The 23,772-nt window shown below is 53.0% G+C and overlaps 1 protein-coding gene across 1 annotated transcript in view; it reads right to left on the reverse strand.

Annotated features, from left to right (window-relative positions):
* Lrp1 (LDL receptor related protein 1) overlaps positions 1 to 23,772 on the reverse strand; it is an 80,890-nt gene that overhangs the window by 44,758 nt on the left and 12,360 nt on the right. The window contains 12 exon segments of the mRNA XM_052753604.1: positions 2,509 to 2,634; positions 2,845 to 3,046; positions 4,105 to 4,327; positions 5,078 to 5,258; positions 6,459 to 6,695; positions 7,652 to 7,795; positions 8,127 to 8,316; positions 9,390 to 9,612; positions 9,693 to 9,855; positions 19,363 to 19,626; positions 19,714 to 19,842; positions 22,406 to 22,525. Of these exon segments, the coding sequence (XP_052609564.1) occupies positions 2,509 to 2,634; positions 2,845 to 3,046; positions 4,105 to 4,327; positions 5,078 to 5,258; positions 6,459 to 6,695; positions 7,652 to 7,795; positions 8,127 to 8,316; positions 9,390 to 9,612; positions 9,693 to 9,855; positions 19,363 to 19,626; positions 19,714 to 19,842; positions 22,406 to 22,525 (2,202 nt within the window).

Below are 23,772 nucleotides of genomic sequence, written 5' to 3' on the forward strand. Positions count from 1 at the left end.
GGATTTTCTCTTTCACAAATCCATCAGCTCCACCACAGGAGCGAAGACAAGCCCCAGACCTCTGCATGCTGCACCAATCCTGTCCCCAACAGGGATACCTCGCCATCACTTCCGCCTCAGCGTCGTCTAAGCAGGCCTCTGTCTATGCCGCTGGTAACCTGGAGCCCAGACTACGGTGTCCGCTGCCCTGAGCTCTGCACTCTCCTTTCTCTCCAATTTCTAAAACTTCTCCAGGGTCCCATGGATGGCCAGTTCTCTCTCCTCTACTCCATGGACCACCGGGCCTGGAAGTTGGTGTGTGCGCTCTTTGCTCCATACCGAGCTTCTTCCCCTGCCTTCCCAGAAATCGGTGCTGACCTTCGGAGGCCGCTCCCTGCCATGTCACTTTCTCTCCAAACATTCCTGCCTCCATGTTTGTTGGTGTTTTGTTTTTCGAGACAGGGTTTCTCTGTGTCGTTTTAGAGCCTGTCCTGGAACTCGCTCTGTAGACCAGGCTGGCCTCGAACTCACAGAGATCCGCTTGCCTCTGCCTCCCACATGCTGGGATTACAGGTGTGCGCCACCACCGCCCGGCCCTGCCTCCATTCTTAATGATGACAATGTCCAAAGACAATTCTGATACCCTGGTCCCTCTCAGTTCCACGGTCTCTGCCAATGTGCTCGACCTCCGCTGACCTCCACCTTGCTCTCAGCTGGGTCTCTACTGACCCCTTTTCCTTTTTTCTTTCTTTTATTTTCATTTCATTTTGTTTTTGAGAGAAGATCTCACCACATAGTCCTGACTGGCTTGGAACTCTCTCTGTAGACCAGGCTGGCCTCGAACTCACAGAGATCGGCCTGGCTCTGCCTCCCGAGTGCTGGGATTAAAGGCGTGCTCCACCACCGCCTGGCTACTGACCCCCCTTTTCACTCCTGGTGCTGTGATAAGAAAATGATTCCAACTATGGGAAAGGGTAAGTAGGTGAGAAATGCAGAGGGTTTTTAAGAAATGGGGCCTGGGGGTCAGGCTTTCAGGACTGATTGTCTGTGCTAACTCGGGCCTCAGTTTCTTCATTTGTAAATGGGAATAATAAAAATGCCATCCCCAAAGCGATGTTTCAGGGAATACGTAAGTTACTCCATGGGAAATACTCAAAACATGTAGTCTATGCTCAGTGAATGTTGGCTGTGATTATAAAAACAAACAAAACTGAAACCACCTCATACTGTAGAGGTTGTTCTCTCAACAGTGGAGAAATGGTTGAGTAAATGACGGGACGTTTAGTAGAAGGTACAGTTTGGCCATTAAAAATGCTGCTTATGTATCCACGACACACTGCAAGGGACAGAAACAGGAAACAGAAGCCTGTGCGGCAGGACTCCTGCTACGTAGAAGAGAATGTGCAGAGATGTTTGGGAGGAGGCCCCCTAAAATGACATCTAGGACTGGTAGAACAGGGGGTGATATGTGCATTCTTCTTTACATTTTTCTATACTGTACGTTTATTCATTTTTACAATGAGTAGCCACTTTTTTTTTTTTTTTTTTAAATCTCAATTGTGTGTGTGATACTGAGAACTGGACCTAAGGCCTTACCTCATGATCAACATCCCTAGACCCTACTTGTATGGAGAAAAACAAGGCTATTTAAAAGTCATGAACTCGGGGACTGAATTTTATTTAAACGTGAGGAGTCGAGGCTGTAGCCCGGTGGTAGAGAGATTATCTGGTGTATATGAGGCATCAGATTGATCCCTGGCACTTTAAATAAAGGTAACACAGAGAACGCTGTGACAGATAAGAGTTGAAAGAGGCAGATGTGTGCAGAGGCGGAGAGGGTGACAGCTATGTATAAAACAGAACTACCAACCTGTGTGACTTACAACAATATAGTGGTGGTCACTGTTTTCCTAATTTCCTTTTTAAAATTTGTTTTTGAGATAGGGTCTCCACGCTGGCCTGGATCTTGCAATCCTCCTGCCTCAGCTTGCCAGAGGTGGGACTATAGGTATATATACCTTACCTAGCTAATTTACAGTATTTTGCTTATTTCCTTTTTGCTTTTGTTGGTTTGTTTTTTGTTTTAAGACAGGGTCTCACTGTGTAGCCCTGGATCTCACTCTATAGACCAGGCTGGCCTCGAACTCACAGAGGTCCGCATGCCTCTGCCTCCTGAGTGCTGGGATTAAAGGAATAGCACCACCATACCCAGCCTACTGTATTTTGAACTACTGTTATTTTACTCTGATAATAGTAATTAAAGTTAAAAGGAGTTCAGAATAGTTTCCTCCTCACACGGTTGTCTCATTCCTCATTCATTAGCCCTGATCTTCTAGCTCTTTCAATCTCCACCCCCAGTCTGCCTTTAGCCCCGAAGCCTTCCCCGAAGCCTTCCCTTGCTTCCCATCAGCCCCACAGGGCCCCTCTTTGCCTCCTTAACCTCAGACTGAGACCTGACTACTCCCCTGCCTTCTACATGGCATTCCCCTGCTGGAGCCCATCCTCGCCCCCCCGCCAGGCCCCTCATACCCAAGCAGGTGACACCGTCTGCACCCAGCACCTGGTCCTCAGCACAGGCACACTGGCGGCTCCCCGGGGTGGCGAGGCACAGGCTGCTGCAGCCTCCGTTATTCACCCGGCACTTGTTGGTGCCCACTGCAGGAGAGGGGAACACGGGGTGGGGCAGCAGAGTTAGGGAAGGATGTAAGAGGGAGTCAGGAGAGGAAGACCACGTTGAAAGAGAACACAGACACGGGACAAGAAGTGAATGAGGAACAGAGTCGGAGGACTCCTCAGAAGCCTCAGAGATCGGAGCCCAGGGTCCATCCCACCAACCCAGGGTGCCCTGCCAGTACCAAGGAGTACCTTGCTGCTGCTGGGCATCGTACATTCGGATCTCGAAGATGGGAGGTCGCTCACTGCGCAGAAGGGTCACGGTGGGAGGTGTGCCTGCCGCACCCCGTTCCAAGCGGTAGACACTGCCACTCCGATACTCGGTCCAAAAGAGGTAGTTGCCATGGTGACACAGGCCGAAGGCATGATTCAGTTCGGGACCTTCGTACACAATCTAGGAATGGGGGGGGGGAGTGTTTCTGAGGAGGTGGGGGTAAATAGAGATGTCTGAGGGATGCTTAGGGGCCCGGTAATGCGGACTCCTTCAGGTGACCCAGAAAGGACACTGTCCACACTATCTTCTCATGGGGCCATTCATACTCCTTTATGGCTCCCAAACACACACACACACCCCAGTATTCAGCCATTCATTTTTCCATCTAATAAACATTTATTGGGATCTATTTTTTTGTTTGTTTGTTTTTTGAGACAGGGTTTCTCTGTGTAGCCCTGGCTGTCCTGGAACTCACTCTGTAGCCCAGGCTGGCCTCGAACTCACAGAGATCGGCCTGGCTCTGCCTCCCAAGTGCTGTGATTAAAGGCGTGTGCCACCACCGCCCAGCTAACATTTATTGGGATCTATTAAGGGCCACTCTGTGATGGGTACTAAGAAGAAAATTGCCCTTGAGTACCCATCGTCTCCTGGAGAGCGTATGTGGGTGATCTGGGGGAAGAGGGACCAGGAGGAGCTGGGAAGAGTCCCAGGAAGCAAAGGCTCAGTAGTAGAGGTCTTACAGTGTGTGCTAGGAATCACAAACTGTCTAGTGTCGCTTGTTCAAAGAGTGTTTGGACGTGGCGAGCAGGAGGAGACACGAGGCCATAGAGGTGGCCCAGCAGCTGTACTGTGAAGGACCTGATACACCAGAGTTTGGTCCCCAGACCTAAACACAAGCATAACTCTTACAGTACAAAGCCACCCAAGAAAACAAACACCCACAAAATGCTGTCCCTAGGCACCTCACACTTCGGTGCAGGACTACACCAAGTGTGCTGTGCATGGATGTGCAAGAACAGAGGTGCACACACAGCTGTGAACATGAGCAGTCAGAGGCAGAGAGACCATCTCAGACAAGCAAGAAAACACACACGATACACAGACACACAGGTCTGCACATCTACAGAGCCATGGGTAAACATCTAAGAAGCACACAGGCCTGGACACACAGACATCCGCATTCTCGGGGAGTCTCCTGCATAGACACAGGGCTCGGCAATGCACACACGCCTGCCCACCTTCCGGTCTGTGCCATTGAGCAGTATGGTCTCGATGCGGTCATAGAAGGCATCGACCCAGTAGAGACGCCCAGCTGGGATATCCAGGCTGAGCCCATTGGGCCAAAGCACTGTCTTGGAGGTGACAAAGATATCGCGGTGTGAGCCGTCCATCCACGCCCTCTCCAGCCGCCCTCGCCGGCTGTCCTTGGGGTCCTCCTCCCAGTCTGTCCAGTACATCCACCTGTGGGCAGTGGCTGGTCAGCACCACACGGTCACCCTTGCCCTCAACAGCCTCTCTCGTGAGTCCAGTCACTGGGTGGCATCCAGAACTCCTCCCGGGGGTCTCTCTGAGACCGAACCACACATTGCACTTACTCTGGCCTCCGTCGAACACACACCCGATGAGTGCCTACTGGAGCTGGGTAAGCCTCTAGCAGAGACTAAGGTTCCCCACCCCTCGGGAGCGCACATCCCACCCAGAAACAGGTAGCTCAGGAAGGGTTGTGTCAGGAAAGTGATAAAATCAGAAGGAAAATGAAAAGTGAGGGGGGTGGAGAGAAGCCAGCCGGGCAGCAAGGAGGGGTGAAGACAGAGTGAGGGACGGCTTCTCTGAGACTCGATGCTGACAAGAAAAGCTAAATCTGCTGCTATCTGGCGTTCCAGACAGCACACGATGGGGCGAGAACTACTGGCTATGGGAAGATGTGGGCCAAAAAAGCCCCGGGCAGGTCCAAAGGCTAGCGCGGCACAGGGCCGGAGGGAACCAGAAGAGAGCTCTGTCCTAGAGAGCCAGAAGCAGACTTCTGGGTATGTGTTATGGTTTCGTGATCTACCCTTAAGATGGACAGACACCTGTTCTCTTTTCCAGGCTCCCCTTCCTGCTTCAGTGGCCTGCCTGCCTCCGCCAGGCCCCCTGCTTTGCTGATTCCCTCCCCCAGTTCTGAGATGAGCATGCTCCCACTCCCCCAACCCAAGGCCTGGGCAGACTTACCCATTGAGTGGATCTACCACAATGGCCCTGGGGTGCGTCATCTTGCCCTCAATCAGAGTCTTTCTGGTCTGGGCAGCCTTCTCCAGCCTGGCCACACTAATGGTCTTCTTGGGGCCGTCATCGGTCCAATAAAGATTGTCTCCCATCCAGTCCACAGCTACGCCCTCGACGTTGTGAATGCCTGTGGTGGGGGTGGGGGGTAGAGAGGGTGATGGGGGTGATCCTTAGAGTATGCAGGAGGCAGGGAGAGACCGTGGCCAGGCAGGGAGAGCAGGAAGCACCCGGTGCCCCCAGTGGTGGGTAGCGGGGGAAGAGCGGCTGGGGAGGGACCCTTTAGGTTGTCACATCTGTGTTGAGTCATTCTCTGAGAACAGCACGGGGCAGCCAGGAACTCTGTAGTGGATGTGGGCTCTCGAGTGAGGGCATGTCTGGGCCTGTGCTTAGGTGGACAGCCGAGGCAATATGGACGGGCCACTTGAACAAGCGTGACGCCACGTCCTAGGCCTAAAAACCCTGAGCTCACAAAATGAATAAATTAGGAAGTAACTTTTCCCTTAGCCAAAGGCTTCATCTTCAGTATCCCCTAAATAGCAGTTCCCCTGGCAAAGGGAACCCCAACCTTTTCCTGACTAGGAGTTACTTCTGATTTCCACACAGTCTTATGATTGCTGACTGCTGAAGTTCTCTGAGTTGCGTGGAGGGTGGGGAGCCAGGCACAGGGTAGGGACTGGCATCGGCCAGATTGACTGATTAGGGAACCAGATCTCAGGGCCCCGAAGTACAGATCTGAGGCAAAACACACGCAGCCCAGAAGCCTCCATGGGGATGGCTCTGATGACACTCCACAGTGGCCCTGCCAAAGTAGGTCAGAGGGAGAGACTGGACGGAATTAACAGGGCACGGTTTTCTCAGGCCACATAAAGGTGCAGGTTCCCGTGGCCGTGAGCTCCAGCTGCACATACTGTGTGCGTGTACACTTGTGGCTGTGCCCCATCTGATCTGGCAGGCCCAGCTCCGACTCAGGGCCTCAGGCCTCTCCTGGCTGCGTGAGGCAGACAGCTCCAGGGCCGTGGCAGAGAGACGGGCCGTGGCAGAGAGCCAATGGCAGAGAGACCCTAAGTTTTCCCAAGGTCTGGCCAAGGCAGCCCACACTGCCTAACCCATCCATCCTCCTGATTCTTTTTGGCTCAGCCAAGAAAGAGGTCACACAGAGGTCAACCTGTCTATCCCCTCATCTCCATGCCAACCAGCCCAGCCAGCCAGTCAGCAGAGGACTCTTCATGCTGTGAGGGAGATGTCTGAGCCTCTGATGTCTTCTTGTTCCGGGCGCCACAGGCCTCGGGAGTGCCACCCACACACCTCCCACTCCTAAGGCCCTTACCATCCTTCAGGATGGTCTCCCGCTCAGTGCCATCAATTTTCTGGCGGCCAATGAGGTAGCTGGTGGTGTCGGCAAAGTAGATGAAGCCAGTCTCCGCGTGGAAGTCCAGAGCCCGTGGATTCATAAGGTTCTCAATGGGGATCATGTGCTCATCCGGGACCTTGGCCCCCATGTCCATGCCTCTGATGATGCCTGGCCGGCCCTTGCCATACACGAGGAACAGCTCATGTTCAGGCTCTAGGGCAGACATAAAGGGCACAAAATTAAACACACATGCACGCACGCACACGCACGCACACACACTGGTCACCACCCCACTTGGGAGTGTGGGTCTGAGGAGCCGCAGTGCATTGGCTGGGCTGAGTCAGGAGAGATGGAGCAGACGGGGCTCTGAGTCAGTCAGAGAGAACACGGGATAACATGTTCAACTCTAGTCCCAAGGCTACCGTGCCCGGGGGCTGGACGTGTGAGATGGGAAGTCGGAGAAGGGAAGCTCGTCCCTTTAGCTTCCACTATTCAGTAGTGAAATTCGGGACCTAAAAGGAACACTTTCAAAATAGGTTGGAATCTGGTCACTTTCCACTTCCTCCGCGGCCATCCTAGCCTAAACCACATCGCTCTTCCCCAGGCCTCGGAAACAGCCGCCTGGCTTCTTCCCGGCTACCCAGCCTCTGCCCAGCACCGAGTAAGCTTACACAGTATGAACCCAATCACCCCTTTCTGTCCACGGCGACCATGAGCTTCTCATCCCTTCATTTACACCATTCGGCCCCCCAGGTCTTTTTCGGCACACCGTACCCTACCGCGGCCTCAGGACCTTTGCACTGCACTCCTCCAGAAACCCTCTGCTCTCAGGTAAGCCGTATGGCTGGCTACCTCACTTCATCCACAGAGAGCTTGGCTTAGACACCACATCCTCAGAGAGGCCCTCACCACCACAACTTGTTTTATTTTCCCTCACACACCCTTCATTGCCAGAACAGCGTCCAACACCCAGTGTGTGTTTGCTAAATATTAGCGGAATGAATGAATGGGCGGTAGGGATAGCGCTGCTCTTGGATGTGGGTGGGTTCCTTACATCTCTGCCCTTGGCTTCTCTGCATCTCGAGAGAGGCAGCGGGCCGTGGGGGCATATCTGAGCACCCACCCCCACACCCAGCAGGCCCACCTGCCCAACCCTCCCTGTTACTCACTCTTGCAGGACTTCCCGTCACTTCCCAGGCTGAAGCCAGACCGGCACCTGCAGGTCCTCGCCTTGTGGCTGTTGGCCAGCAGACAGATATCGGAGCAGCCACCTGGCTTCCCATACTGGTCATCCTCACAGGCGTGACTCCGCACTGGGGGGGGGGGGGGTGCAGAGTGGAGAGCCGTCAGCACCCCTCGAGACTCTGCTCAGGCCATCAGAGTGGGCCTTTGTTCTGGTCCCACTTTAGAATCTGGAAGCCACAGGACTAAGATTCCACTGCCCTGCTATAACTTAGCCTCAGGCACAAGGGAACTGGGGGTGTGGAGGGGTAAGGATATCCACGGGAACAGAAGCCAGGGTTGGTAGCTTGGGGTCGGGGCCCAGAAGCACTCTCGCTATGAAGACAATGAAGAACTGTGGCCCTGAGCTTGGAGTCCTGTCAGGGTGAAGCCCACCTCGGAGGGGTCACTGAACCCGCTTACCTCGGGGCTGACGTCTCTGGTGGTAGATGTGCAGGGCGCCACCCTTGTCCACACGGGTGACAACCTGGTACTCAGTGCTGTTGAAGCGGTTCACTCGGATCACACTGGTCTTCTGCTGGGTGTTGGCGTTGTCCGAGTTGGTGGCGTACAGGTAGTTCTCGAACACAGTCAAGCCATACAGGTGCTCAATCTGGGACGGCAGGCATGGTTGGTCAACGAGACGAAAGGGATGTGTGCTTTGCCCAACAGGCCTGTGGCTTCCACCCAAACTCCGTCCGGCATCTGCTCTCCCAAGTTCACCTTCCAGTTTTATTTAACTCAATGGTAAACTCTTGATTCCTCTATTCTGGAAAATTTGTTTGTCAAGCTCCTACTCATCCTTCACAAAGTACCTCTTTAAAGAACTTCTGGAGCTTTCTAAGAGACGTTATCCCCACCCCACTCCACAGTCTGCCTCTATGGTGACGCTGCTATCCAGGATCTGGTGTGCTGATTGGTGAACCATCCCTTCCACTGAGGGCAGGAAAAACATCCCTCACAGAATTAAGACCCAGCACCTGATGTGCTGATCAGTGAACCATCCCTCCCACTGAGGGCAGGAAAAACGTCCCTCACAGAATTAAGCTCCTGGTAGATGCTCTGACGGTCTTCAGTCAAGTTAGAATCGGGCCCTAAACCCTGCCCACAGAGAACTGTGTACAGTGCCACTCGACGCAGCTTTTGGGGGGACCGAGTACACACTCGTGTCCCAAGGAAGCCTCCAGTGGCCAGCTACTTCAATTCACCCAAGATCAGGGGTTTGCTGGTCTGTGAGACTTTCAAGGTTAAAACCAGAAGAGTTCCGGGCAAAGCCCCAGGGTTGGCTGCTCGCGCAAGTGACTCCAGGATGGATGTTCCACCACTGAGCGGCAAGACCTCCTGGCCGGATCAAGTGCTGGCTGCCCAGTTGTGTAACCTCTGGCAAATTACCAAACATCCTTGAGCCTCGCTCTTGTCAACTGCCTGCTCATCTCCCAGGGGCTATTTTAAGTATCAAGTAAGAAAAGGGAAGTAAAAGGTGGTCTGTAAGTGACTGTTCCCATCAGAATGGAAACCATATTCCCCCTCTTCTCTGCCACATTCCTGGTGGCTCTGCTCCCACCAGAAGACACACGTTGACTGTCCACACTTACTAGGAGCCCTAGAGGTCAACTCCCCTGAAAAGGACTCCCCGCCTCACCAGAAGACCCTGGAGAATCCTTTCCCCCAACAAAGCTCCCTCACCAGGATGCCTTGGATGATGGTCTGCCGGCCCTTGCCCTCATAGTCTACCACTTCGATGTAGTCGAGGTAGGCATCCGCCCAGTAGACGAGGCGGCTGACAAGGTCCAGGGTGATGCCGTGCGGGAATACAATCTTGCTGTCGACCAGCTTGGTGCGGTTCTGCCCATCCATGTCGCAGCGCTCTACCTTTGGGATCTGCCCATAGTCAGTGAAGAATACCTTCCTGTGGGTGCACAAATGTTAAGTGGGGTGCGGGCCGGGACCCCTCTCCCCAGAATCAGAACCATGGTCTGCCAGTCTCACCCCATGGCAGGGTCCAGGGCAATGCCTTTGGGATTGTAGAGCTCCAGGTCCAGCAGGGTGACACAGGTGTCCCCGTTTCGGTTGCAGACGAAGATCCTATCGTCAATGTCATCCACAAAGTAGAAGTTTCCCGTCAGCCAGTCGATAGCCATCTGTTCCACGTCTGGAGAATGAATGAGAGAGCTATGTGGGCCAGGCCCTCCCCCCGGTACCCGGCCCTCCTGAGAGCTCTCCTCTGAGGCCTACTCCCCGCCCAGCCAGCTGCGGCCACCTTCCCCTGAGCGCCTGTGGGTGTCACGGGCAGAGTCACAGTCCGATACTCCTGGTGTTCCCAAGTGTCTGGTCTCTCCGAATAGAAGTCTCCGAATAGACTCAACCCCCAACCCCACCCTGGGCTGAGGGTCGTCATAGGCCGGGGGGATTAGGTAAACACTGGCCCGCTGACAGGCTATCCCAATTCTAATCCAGCCTTCAAGAGGAAAGAGCTGTCCCGGGGTGTGCCAAAAGACGGGGGGGAGAGGCCTGGCAGCTCACCCCAATATTTTCTTTTTAATTTGCTTTTACTTGAGATAAGAGCACTGTAACTAACCGAAACAGCACCTATCTTTGGTTGGGCCAGACTTACATTCACTTTACATGGTACGTCTAATTATTTCATACCAACAAGAAGTACTGGCTGGAAGCTGGACATGTTTCGTAAGTTTAAAAAAAAAAACAACTAACAAACTGGAAAGCAGAATGTTCATAAATGATCTCAGCTTGGAGAAAAATATTTCAAAACATTAAGTCCATACAGCATGGCACAAGGTTGGGGGCGTAAGGTTGGGACTCAGTAACAGGAGTCAGACTTCCCCTCACACCCCCATTTCTGCAATGCTCTTATTGCTGAACCCCTCATATCCCGGGGGGAGCACAGAAGAGTCCAGGGGGGAAGGTGAAGGAAGGACCCTGGAGATAAACCAGGAGAAACCTAGAGAGGAGCTTCCCAACGGTGCAGAGCAGCTACCACGGTCACTGTGAGCCATGAAGGGCTGTAGATGGGACGAGGACAATTGCTGGCTTCCTTCCCAACACGACCCTGGCTTCCATGCCCCCCACTGACCCCATTCAGATACCCTCAGAAGGAATGCCTCTCAAAACTGGGAAGTTCCTAAGGCAGAGATTTTTATCTGCCCGATTTCAACGAAGACAGGTAAAGACACCTTTTGGCAACCTGCCTTTGGTTGAAGCGTATCCCACACTCCCCACACTCCTCTGCCTCACAGCTACAGGTATAACTGTGGGCTCCCGGCTCAAGTCCTCCCCTCCCTCCGCCCCTCCCCAAAGGGATCCAGGGGCTATTTCTTAATAGTGGGAGGGGGTAAAGGGAACGTGGTATCCAGGGAAGTTGATGTCTGGTCACTGACTCACAGTCACAGGACTGAGGCCCGAGGGAGGGGGAAGGGCAAGCAGTCACTAGAGGCGCTCATAAACGGTTTCCTCTTCAGGCCCCCTCTGGTAACCCCACCCTGAGACGACTGTAGAAAGAGGTCACAGGAATGAGGTTATTATCCCGACAAATGCCGACACATTCCCAAACCTAGGTACGCTGTCCTCTGGGCTCCCAAGGCTACCCCATCTTGGGGAGTAGAGCCAAGGAGCAGGAGGAGGACAAGGCCATAGAGGAAGAAAGCGCAGTGTAAGAGTTAAAGGCGACCAAGCAGCCCCACGCACGCATGGTTACCACAGAGAAACCAGATTAAAATGCAACCGTTGAGCCACCTCCAAAGGAAACTCAAATCCCAAAGCAGGGACCTTTCTGCGGCCCCACGCAGCCAGCCGGACAACTGAAAATCAACAGGGCTGTGTGCCCTTTCCTCGGTGGGCACTGCGGGGGTCTGGGGGGCCGCTGGCATGTATGCAAAATTCATCAGTCAAATCTTGTTTTCCCAGCACCAGCTGGCACAGATGGCCTCCTCTCCAACTTCCTCAGGCTTCCTGAGTCACTGCCCAGCCCTAGGACTGGCAACACCCTGGACCCGCTCCCCCATCCACCCTTGGCAAGAAGGGAAGAGAAGAACCCTGCAGAGATGTGATGCCCTGCTCCCAGATGCAGCTCCATAGTCCGTCCAAGCCTCAAGATGGGGTGACCTGCCTGGGCGAGGAGCCCCTCTCCTGGCTTGCATGCCCTCCCACTTCTGGGAAAGAAGGGTAGCCGTTCCTGCTCTCATGTATTTACCCTTGGCTGGGTTTCCCTCACCTCCCCAAAGGCCAAGCAGGGTCCCATTCAGCAGGCCGGTGAGGAGTTGGCAAGAAATGATGTCCCAGGCCAGCCTGGCCTCCCCTTTGGTATTTTTGCAGCTGGAGATTATTAGTCGTAAGCAAACTCCTTTGTTATACAACCCCCACCACCACACTATTTTTCCTCTCTCCTAAAGTTCAGATTCCTCTGCCTCTCCCCACCCCCAGCAGCCACAGGCCACTACTCCAAAGCTGCGCAGGAAGGAGGTCATATTCCTCACTGTCCATGAGCAGTCTCTGGGGTACAGCCTTGGTCCTACAGCTTGGGGTTCAGGTGGAACCCTGGGCTTGTGTCTATAGGAGCCGAATATTCCTGCTCCGTCAACCTAGATGGCATGGTGACATGCATTTGTATGTAATCCCAGCACTTCGGAGGAGGAGGGGGAGAGAAAGAGGAAGGAGGGTCAGGAGTTTAAGGCTAGCCTTGGCTACATAGTGAGTTCCAAGCCCAGTAGGGGTGACATGAGACTGTCTCAAAAGACCAACCAGGGGCTGAAGAGATGGCTGGATGCTTAAATAAAAACACTTGCTGCTCGCTCTTCCAGGGAACCTGGGTGTGGGTCCCAACACCTACATGAGGTGGTTCACAACCGCCTCTCCCTCCAGCTCCAGGACACCTGCACACACATGATGCACATAAACTCACACAGGCACATATACAGACACATAAATTAAAAATGAACAAATAAATCAAAAACAACCAACCAAAACAAAACAAAACCCCAAAAACCCACACCCACCCAACCAAACTAAACCAAACCAAAACAATAATATAGCAAAAAAAAAAAAAAAAAAAAAAAACCCTGAAGGGTAGAGGTTGTCTTTTGCCTTCACCGGGCTGACCTGCCCAAGCGCAACCTCCTGCCTTCCAGAGGCGGTATCTCGTGCTGAGGGAGGAGTTTGGTGGTGGTCTAGGGAAGGGAGGTTAGGACTTGAGGAGGGTGAATGAGTCAAGAAAGGAAGACCACAGCCCGGTTGCGTCATCGAAAAGGACTTTCAGTTCCAGGCCCTAGAATAGACCTGGCTGAGTGTCTAAAAGTGCTGAGCTCCTTTGCAGCCCCAGCGCCCAAGGCTCAGCACATACAACTCCAGTTTTTCTCAACTTCTCCATCATCCACATTGCTCAAGAGGTATTTCTTAAGTTATGGCCCCTTTCCCAGAAACATGACCCCCAGCAGACCCCAAGACGACCCTAGTAGCTTCAGTTACACGATTTCTGTAAAATAAGGAGATCCGGGTGCAGGAAGGAGGGCCTTAAATCTTAAGAAAAACTCCAGACACACCCATACACCCGAGGATTACAGGACATGCACCGAGTCCCGAGATGATGAGAGACCCCTATTACTTGGGTTCTGGTCCTCATTCTAACTTGTTCCACCTTACTTCCAACGCTCTGCTCGAGCTGCCCTGGGTTCTGCTGGGCTCCGAGCACCTCCCAACTGGAACTATGGGTGAGTCAGTCAACACTTGTCTTCTCATCAGTAAAATGGGATGGTACATTCAGGGCATGGAGCACATGACACTCCACACACACACTATATTCCCACCAAGCCACCCTCTTCCCTAACCCAATCTTTCCACCACCTCCACCAGCCTATGGCCTCCTGACTAAAGGTGGGTAACCGGATGCGGGGGGAGGGGCATGTGTGCAACACTACTGTCTTATTCCACGTCGTCGTCGTCGGCTCTAAGGAGAGAGACCTTCCCCACATAGTGGACCTACCCTGACTGGAAGCAGCTCTCGCAACACGGAGGGACTTCTGTATAGGAAGACGCTCCCCTACACAGAGGAGCTCTCTGTGCTGGAAGGAATTTAACCCTACTAAAAGTGCCCGTCCCTGTTACAGGCTTCAGTGACCCCCAGGAACTCCATCACGACTCCCACCTGACTGCAGATGAAGGGAGAGCAGGCCCTGTCTTTACATTTCCTCCCCGGTGTCAGAAGCACAGGTATCGATTGGCTTAACAAATATTTACTGAATACAGAGTCCTTCCTCTGCTCTCCTAGAGCCAGAACATCCTTTCCCTTCCCCTTCTGGCCTTGGAATACCCCAGGACATTGGCAGAGCACAGTTCGAAATCCCACCCAGGGATCAGGCCAGTGAGGCGGGGCTGGCAGATCTGACTAAAGAACATGGCCTCATGGTCCTGTTTGCTACCAAACCCTGACTTCAGCTCTGGCCTGTTCCACCAGCAAGTCCAGAGCTTACCCATAACTTATCCCGGAGCACCCTTCCGACCACCCCTGCTTGGACATCCAGCCAGGAGCCCGTGGACGAAATGCCTGGATTCTGCCCTGCCTGACTTAGGGTCTCTGCGCGACTGAGAAATTCTCACTGGGCTCTGAAATGTCCGTCTTGCTTAAGTTACTTGCTTTGGCTTGAAAGCAGGGAGGACAGAGCTGGGGGGTAGGCTGGCTTGGGAGCCAACTTCAAGGAGACAGCGGGGGGGGGGGGGGGGGGGGGGGGGGGGGGCAAGACTGGATGTAGGCCCGGAGACATGGGGCTGGTGCTGGCCAGGAGAGGAGGAGCAAGAAGGGGGCTGTTAGTGAACAGGAACCAGGGAAAGGGAAGGAGAAGCCAGCGAGCCAGAATGGCCGTGGCAGAGGACAGGGTGGCTAGACCTCCCCGGTATCACAACACCCTGTGGGAGTCAGAAAGGCCAAAGGCAGGAATGCCTTCACGTGTCAACTCTGGAAACGTGCCATTTTGTATAGTTTATTTTTTCAGATAGGGTCTCACTCTGTAGCTCACGCTGGCCTGGAAGGCACTAATAATCCTCCTATCTCTGCCTCCCAAGTATCGGGATCGCAGCTATGAGGCATGATGCTCAGCTTCTGAGGTACTCTGTAAACACAGTATGGGATGGAGAAGGGGTGGGCTGCTGTTTGTTTATTTGCCTCCCCTCTAGAAAAATCACTACTCCATTTCCTGTTATGATTTTTTAAAAACACACCCACCCACTCCACCCCACCCCCCCATCTCAAAAATTAATTAATTAGGGATGGAGAGATGGTTCAGTCAACGGAGGGCTTACTGCCTGTGCATGAGGACCTGAGTTCTATTCCCAGCATTCACTTTCAAAACCTGGTTACTGGGCTGGAGAGATGGCTCCGAGGTTAAGAGCACTGGCTGCTCTTCCAGAGGTCCTGGGTTCAACTCCCAGCACCCACATGGTGGCTCACAACCATCTATAATGAGATCTGGTGCCCTTTTCTGGCCTGCAGGCAGAACACTGTATACATAATAAATGAATCTTTAAAAAAAAGAAAGAAAGAAAGAAAGAGCTGGTTGTTAAACTGGTGGCACACGCCTTTAATCCCAGCAGAAGCAGAGCCAGGCGGATCTCTGTGAGTTCGAGGCCAGCCTGGTCTACAGAGCGAGATCCAGGACAGGTTCCAAAGCTACACAGAGAAACCCTGTCTTGAAAATCCAAAAAAAAATAAATAAATAAAAAAAAAGCTGGTTGTTGCTGGGCGGTGGTGGCGCACGTCTTTAATCCCAGCACTCAGGAGGCAGCGGCTGGTGGACCTCTGTGAGTCCAGCCTAGTCCACCTATCAAATCTCAGGCCAGCCAGGGCTACACAGCAGGATTTTGTCTCTAAACACATTTAATAAGGTGGTCAGTGCACACTGTGATCCCGGCGCCAGAGAAGTAGAAACGGGAGGATCCCTGGGCTGGTCAGCCAGTCTGGCTGGATCCGCAACACCAGCTTCACTGAGACCTTACCATACGGCAGTGAGTGGGGCCGGAGAGATGGCTCCGGGTTAAAGGGACCTGGTGCCCTTGCAGAGGTCCTGGGTTCAGTACCTAGCACCCAGACAGTGGCTCACTACTGTCTGGAAATCAAGTTCCAAGGGATCTGATACCATTTTTCTGGCCTCTCTGGGCACTAGGCATGCATAGACATGCATGCAGGCAAAACACTCATATATGTATTAAAATAATTAAAAAATAAGGTGGAGACATCTAACATTGACTTCCAGCCTTTACATGCATGGGCAGACACATATACATACATACAAGTACACACACATACATGCACCAAAAAATTAATAATCAAACCACGGTATAGGGATCTTCTAATGGTAACATCAGATAGGAGCACAGCTATAAACATGGCTGAACTTTACAACTAGGGGCTGGAGGCAGGAGAACAGAAGTTTAGGACCAGTCCCAGCTGTGTAACAAGTTGGAAGTCAACCTGGGCTACACAAGTTCCTGTCTTAAAAACACAGAACAAGGGGCTGGAGGTTTAGCTCAGCGGTAGAGCGCTCGCTTGCTGGCCCTGGGTTCGATCCTCAGCTCCGAGAAAAAGTAAAGAAAACAAAACAAAACAAAACAAAACGAAACCTGTTCACAGGGCTGGTGAGACAGGTCAGTGGTGAACCCAAGAGCTGGATGACCTGAATTAGACCCTCAGGACTCACACAGTGAAGGGCTCTCACATGTCATCTGACTCCCACATGGCTCCCATGGCTCCCATGTGCACACACATACACACACAAGAATAAAATGTTAAAAAAAAAAAGAAAAAGAAAAGAAACCTTTAACACTTTTTAAAAAGCTTGTGCATGCTGAAATGCACACAATTTCTCTAGAAAAGGTATGACGGGGTGGGGGCTCTTAAAATTCCCTTATTGGTTTTTGAATAAGGATCTTGCTGTATGTGGGCTCGAGTGATTTCTCTGTCCTCAACGTCAAACCCACTAGTCTTGTTTCCCTTCAGTACTGGGGATGAGACGCAGGGCCAGCCATGAGCGACACTCTTCCCTTCTTTTCTGGCCTCACCAAACATGGCATGGGAACTTTAGATCTCCCGCTTCACTAGGTGGGTCTGGGCTGTGGCTAAGGCAGGAGCCGAGCCGAGCCAGTGTGACCATGGGGCTAGGGGAGATGGATTTAGCGCCCTGCCCCATCTGGGGGGAGAAGTAACGAGGGGCCCTTAGGAGGCCTTCAGGATGCAGAGCAGACCGGTCCCCATGCTTTGGGACCCATGTGAACAGGCTCTCTCACTGGCTTCCTTCCTTCTTTATATTCTATTTCTGTTTGCAGAGGTCTCTCTGAGGCAGGCTTCCCCCATCTCCCCACACCAGTAGGCTGTCCTCACTGGCTCCCCACCTCTCAATCATAAGACATACACCCTACCTCCTCACTCACCCCCACCCCCACTACCCTGCTTAGGCATGTCCCCAGGGATCTCACAGAGGTCCCCAGGGATCTCACAGAGGTCCCTGTCACAGGGAAGGATTGTAGGGAGTGCTGCTGTGGAGGACCGAGAAGGCACAAGGTAGGGGACTTTTCCTTCATCCTCCAGGGAGCTAATTATAGGACCGCAGACCCCAGCAAGCAGGTGTGTCCCTGGGCCCCTGGAGTTCCCTGACCCCAGGGCAGGCCTCCTCCTGAGGAAGGGGATGTAGTAGGGGTGGGGGGAGGGTGTTACAGAGACACTTCTGACATCCTCAACTCAGGGCCCATAATTAGTTTGTGGGATGAGAGCAAACAACCATCCTCATGGTGACGGCCAGACATCCTGGCGTCAGGAGTGGGGGGTGGGGGCGAGGTAGGGAGGAAGAGAAGCTGGGGCACATGGAGGAGCCCGCTCCTCTCCCCTAGAGGATTTCCCCCAAGAACCTTGGTCTCTTCCAGGTTCCTGGACTCTGCCCCAGGGGCCCGGTAAAGTGCGGCAGCCTGGGGAGGCAAGGCAAATCTGTTTGCCAAGGGAGGGGTATCTACCCAAGGTTACTTCCTGCTTCTGTGGGGAAGGAAGTCGGGAGAATGGACCAAGCCAGAGCAGAAGTTGAGAAGGTTCTCAGAGGGTACATCATAGCCACCTACCCAGCGTACCACTCTCTGGCCCTGTGGCAAGGCTGGAGAAAAGGCTGCCGTGTCTCTTGGCCCAAGCAGGCCTGTTGAGTGGCACGGTGAACCAGAAACACAAACGAGGAAGTTGTCTCCAATCTCACCACACAGGGCTCCTTGGGCTGCCCACCCCTCAGGTGCCAGGCAGCTCTCGGCCCAGCACTCCAGAAGGAACACATATCCAACCACAGTGGACCTTGGACACTATGGTGCTGGGAAGCCAGAGCCAATGTTGGAGCCGTATCCTGAGCCACAGACAGGAAGGGCTCCTCTGTTCTCCACCATCCCCAAAAGGACCCTCTCACTCAGACCGAATCCTTCACAATGTCATGGGACCTTTGCTTTCTACAGAAAGCCTCCCAGGCCCAGAAGAAAGGAACTTATGCATCTACTACAGGAGCGAGGGCTATACTCAGCCACAGAACACATGCTTAGCCTCTGCTAGTGAGGCCCCTGGGCTCAGCATCGGCTCCAGCTGGGGTGGGGCAGGGACAAACTAAGAGGACCTGAAGTTTGCAACCCTAAGCTATGTACCTCATTTACCACAAGGCTTTCACTTCAGTTTATCAGACCTGGACAGACTAGCACCAATCCATTATGGAGCTTAGGGAACCCAAGTTGAGGTAGGGAATTTTGGTTTACTCCGGGTCAGAGTTCCAGTTACGCCTGAGGGCGGGGGACAGATCAGCCACAGTCCAGATCCTTCCCCTCAGCCCTCTGCGGCTTTTCGGGGAATGTGAGTCTGCCAGCTGTGGACTCTGTGGAAGTAGTTTTTGTTTGTTTGTGTAACAACACTGCCGTGGGTCTGCACCCAGCTATGCGTGAGCCCGGCCCGTGACACCCTCCTCCACTGTACGACCGTCAAGTACGACCGTCAAGCTGCGTCGGCAGCGAGCCTGAATGGGAACGGCCAGCATATCCTCAGTGCTCAAGCAGCTCACGGCTCCTCCCTCGGTCTCATTGACTGCCAAGGACCGGAAACAGGCTCGGGGACTTGGCACCTACCCAGCGGTGGGAAGTCCTTTCTGGCCATACTCCTGAGGGTGAAAGTACTCCACAGGAGACCAAACCAAGCCAGGCTCAGGCTCCTCTGCCCTCTGCTACCTAACACCCCCGTTCCCTGACCCTTCTCCAAATCCTTAGCTTTTTTCCCCTAGTCCCGGCTCCTGCTATATGGGGAAGCCCCTCATGGTCTAATCCACACTCCTCTTTCAAGGACGGGACAGTCCCTGGTCTCGGGAGAGTGACCATTCATGGCCCTCTCAGCCTTCTATTCTCCACTGAGGCCTCCCTTAGCCCTGGACCAGAAAAGCAAAATGCCATCTAGAGACAGACAGCTCAGAGTGTAGCAGAAGAAGAGCCGCCATCCCTCTGCTCCTGCTACAAAGAGGCCTCAAGCCCCCTGTCTCCGGCCTCTGCTGGAGGCATCTTCACTGGGCTCCTGCCCCGAGCGGGGCTCCTTCCGTCTAATTTTTCCAGGTAGGGTCCGTCTCGCCCATCTCCCCTCCCCTCAGAACGGGCCACTCACGGTGCAGACTGAGGGAGATGTTGATGGTATGCTCGTCCACAAAGCCCTTCAGGCCAGGCATCCGGGCACACTTGAGCTGTGTCTGGGCGGCACTGTCCCCGACGTGCACCCAGCACACGGTCTCATTGGCGTAGCTGAAGTCCATGGCCGTGGTCTGTCGGGTGCTGGTGGGTGTGATGGTGGACACCTGGGCTCCACTCAGGTATGTAGCTAGGATGTTCTGGGAGTTGGCGATCAGTAGCACCGGCGGCCGATCTACTGGCTCTGAAGATGGGACAAACAAAGGTCAGTGGGGACTTCTGGCTGCCGAGGCCACTATTTGCTCCGTGGCCGGGGGGCAGCCGCACCCACCATTCTTGGCTTTGCATGAGCGGTTGTCCGGCTGGAGCAGGTAGCCCTCGACACAGCCACATGTGAAGGAGCCGTCCGTGTTGGTACAAAGCTGGCTGCAGGTGCCATACACGGAGCATTCGTCAAAATCTGCGAGGAGAGAGGAAGACAGGAGAGCTGTTATCCAGTGCAGCAGGGTGCCCTGTGACACCACCAGCCGGGGGACAGTTTGGAGGAACCGGTGACAGATCCGAATGTGCAAACCTACTGCCCAGAAAACATAGTTTTGGGATTTCCTCTGCTCCATCATGCCCCACGGTCATTCAGGAAACGTTTCTCAGAAAACCGATGAGGCAGGCTCGGAAGACACAATGACGAATTTGAAAACAGAACTACATTACTGTCTTCATGAAACTTACACTCTGGTAATAAACGGAAGGCTGATGTTTTAATAAAGGAAAAAAAAGGGTAAAGCTTGGGTTCAAGGAAGTAGTAGAGTGGGAAATGACCAGTGCTGTTGGAAACAAAGGGCAAAGCGGGGCTGTGGTGTACGTCAGCAGCAGGGTGCCTACCTGACATGTGCAAGGCCCTGGGTTTGATCCTTACTTAGCACTGCTCTTAAAATAAAAGACAAGGGCCGGGCGGTGGTGGCGCACGCCTTTAGTCCCAGCACTGGGGAGGCAGAGCCAGGCGGATCTCTGTGAGTTCAAGGCCAGCCTGTTCTACAGAGTGAGATCCAGGACAGGCTCCAAAGCTACACAGAGAAATCTTGTCTCGAAAAACCAAAACAAAAAACAAAAAAACCAAAACCCAAAAAAAGGCAAGGGGCTGTGGAGATGGCTCAGTGGTTAAGAACACTTACAGCTCTTCCAGAGGACCCAGGTTCTGTTCCCAGCAACCACATGGTGACTCACAACCATCAGTAATGTCAATTTCAGGGATTCCTACGCCTTCTTCTGACTTCTTGGGGCATCAAGTATGCACGTGGTACACAAACACATGTAGGCAAAACACTGACTCATACATATAAAAATAAATAAATCTTTAAAAAAAAAAAAAAAAGGACAGAGGGGCTGAAGAGGTGTTAGGAGCACTTGCCGCTCTTGCAGAGGACCTGGGTTCAGTTCCCAGTGCCCACACGGTGGCTCACAACCATCCATGTTATTAGTTCCAGGGGATCCAACACTCTTTTCTGTCCTCCGTGGGCACCAGGCATGCATGTGGTGCACATACATATATGTAGGTAAAACACTGATACACATTTAAAAAAAAAAAAGGGAAAAGAAGGAGAAGGCCTACTTGTGAGGGTCTGACGCACGGAGAGTGGTTAAGGACAGCCACACGGAGAAGGTGGTATTTGTGCAGACTCGAGGCAGACAAACTTAAACAGAAAGGTTTGCATTGTTTGTGACAGAGGGGAAACTGGGGACATCTTATTCACCAACAGGGAAATGGCCAAGTCAACTGTGGTCGTAGTGGCACGTCACAGTGGTTTTTAGTGAATGAGGTAGATCTCTACAGACTACTGTGGCGGGTGGGGCGGGGTGGGGCAGGGTGGGGTGAGAGGGTAAGGGAAAATCCCTAGAATGTACTGAGGAGTGGAAAACACTGTAAGTGATACCTACAGTGTGGCATTACGTATGGAAAAAGAACACACACACAAGCAAGATTTACAATTAGAGTCTTGGTGATGGCAACAGAGGGCTGGTGGAGGGGTACAGCACACTGCTGGATTCACCTCCAGGCAGAATGGGGGCAGAACGGAAGAGAATTTATTAAGGAGCTCTGTTTTATCTGTAATGCTTTTATTTTTTTCTTTTCTTTTCTCTATGTCTATGTCTCTGTCTCTGTCTCTGTCTCTCTCTCTCTCTTTTTAAGACTGGGTTTCTCTGTGTAATCCTGGCTGTCCTAGAACTCTGTAGCCCAGGCTGGCCTCGAACTCACAGAGATCCGCCTGCCTCTGCCTCCCAAGTGCTGGGATTAAAGGTGTGTGCCACCACCGCTCGGCTTTGATCTTTTTCTTTTTTTTTTTCTCTTTTTCTTTTTTTTTTTCTCTTTTTCTTTTTTTTTTAGAAAGGCTTTTACTCTGTAGCCCAGGTTGGCCTGGAACTCATTAATAATCCACCTACCTCAGCTTTTCAAGTACAGGTGTGAGCCATACCATCTGGCTAATGCTTTAATTTTTTACAACAAAATTCATGTGCAACCGAAAATTTTTCGAAGAGTTTTGAAAGCTCCGCTGAAAGCAATACTTAGGGCTCACAGCCACACTATGTCTGGGCTGCCCCTTGGGCCCTCCTTTTTGTCTTTTTCTCCCTCAGTCCAGTCCCTGCTTCAACTCACCTGGCAGCCAGCCCTCTCACACACACACTCGCACACAGTCACGTTCACATACCTTTGCATGTCCTCTCACACACACACAGCCACGTTCATACACACACACCCCTGCACACAGTCACGTTCACATACCTTTGCATGTCCCACACACACACACACACACACACACACACACACACACACACGCACACAGCCACGTTCACATACCTTTGCATGTCACACACACACACAGCCACGTTCACATACCTTTGCATGTCCCGCTCACTCACACACACACACTCACACACACACACACACACACACACACACACACAGCCACGTTCACATACCTTTGCATGTCACACACACACACACGCACACAGCCACGTTCACGTACCTTTGCACGTCTTGCCGTCTGCCTGCAGCTGGAAGCTGCTGTTGCAGAAGCAGGTGGGTCCACTGGGTGTGGGGACACAATGGTGCTGACAGCCCATTCGAGAACAGTTGACCCGGAGCTCTGCACGGGGTAGGAGAGACACACTCAGGCCCCCAGACACGCAGCCACCCCAGGACAGCAACCTTCCCCCGTCTCCAGTCACCCTTCGGAAGCTGCTTTGAAGTAAAGGCCGCGGTGCCCGAGAGGGAGAGCACTTAGGAAGCAAGCGCAGGATTTCGCAGAGCCCAGAAAGCACCAATGCGGCGCAAGGTCACACAGCCGACTGTGGCTTGGCACCCGCCTCTGCCTGCTCTGTTCACCCTGGACCATCGGTGTCACCCCTCGCCCCAGGATGGCTTCTGGTATTTTTTGACAGGGTCAACAAGAAGAGACAGTGAATCTTCCCTGTGCCTTATGTTTGCTCCTGAAGGGAGTTACTATGTCAGCTCCAGCGGAGGGTGAAGTAGGGACAGGCAATGCGACAGTTAGTGCTTCTGCCCTCCGGCCTAGAAGTGCTGTTCTACGTCATCCTTGGGCTCCGGAGGCCTCACAGGGAAGACTCAGAGTCCAGATGGAGGAGGAAGAGGAAGAATAAGATGAGTTCCTCCTCCTGCCATGACCCACTTCTCCAGGGGAGACAGAGGGGGTAAGACAGGGGCGGGACGAGGTGGGAGAATTGTGCCCCCCCCCCCCAGCACCGACCCAATTAAGGGCTTGCTTGGGGCCAGGCGACTAGGCCACAAAGACCCCTTTGTCCAGGCTCTTCACACCCCCACCTAGGAGAAAACCGCTGAGAGGTTAAGGTGTTTAAAGCACTGAGCTCGCCAGGAGGAGCTGCGGGAGGGGCGGGGTAAACCTCAGTTACTCTTCCCTCCGCCCTCCGGTCAGAAAGACCGAGTTTCCCGTCTTTCACCAAGGGGGTAAATGCTGCCTGATGTGGGAAATCTGGAAAAGAAGTCTTGTGGGTGGGCGGGCGGGCGGGCTTCTCTAATATTGCGGGATGCCAAGCCAAGTTTCTTGTTTGTTTGTTTCTGAGACTAAAAAGGTATTCGAAAGGGAAGCAAACCTGGGCACACAATGCTCTGGTTAGGATTGGCCACAGGGCTGAAGTTAGCCCTAAACTAACTTTCTGTATCTCATCCCAAGAGCTCCAGATGAAATCAGCCAAAAGGAAGGAGGAAAAAAAAAAAAAAATCTCCCACAAACCCCCTTGCTCCACAGTCCCCGCTGGAGTGAAAGGATCCAGATGTGTCTCCTCCCACAAGCAGATGTTTTCTGACATGTGTATGACATATGACACTGGCCCCACCCCCCACTCCTATGACTGC

The sequence above is a fragment of the Peromyscus californicus genome, unplaced genomic scaffold (assembly GCF_007827085.1).
Source record: "Peromyscus californicus insignis strain IS unplaced genomic scaffold, ASM782708v3 Scaffold_24__1_contigs__length_46423439, whole genome shotgun sequence".
NCBI classification, from domain to species: domain Eukaryota; kingdom Metazoa; phylum Chordata; class Mammalia; order Rodentia; family Cricetidae; genus Peromyscus; species Peromyscus californicus.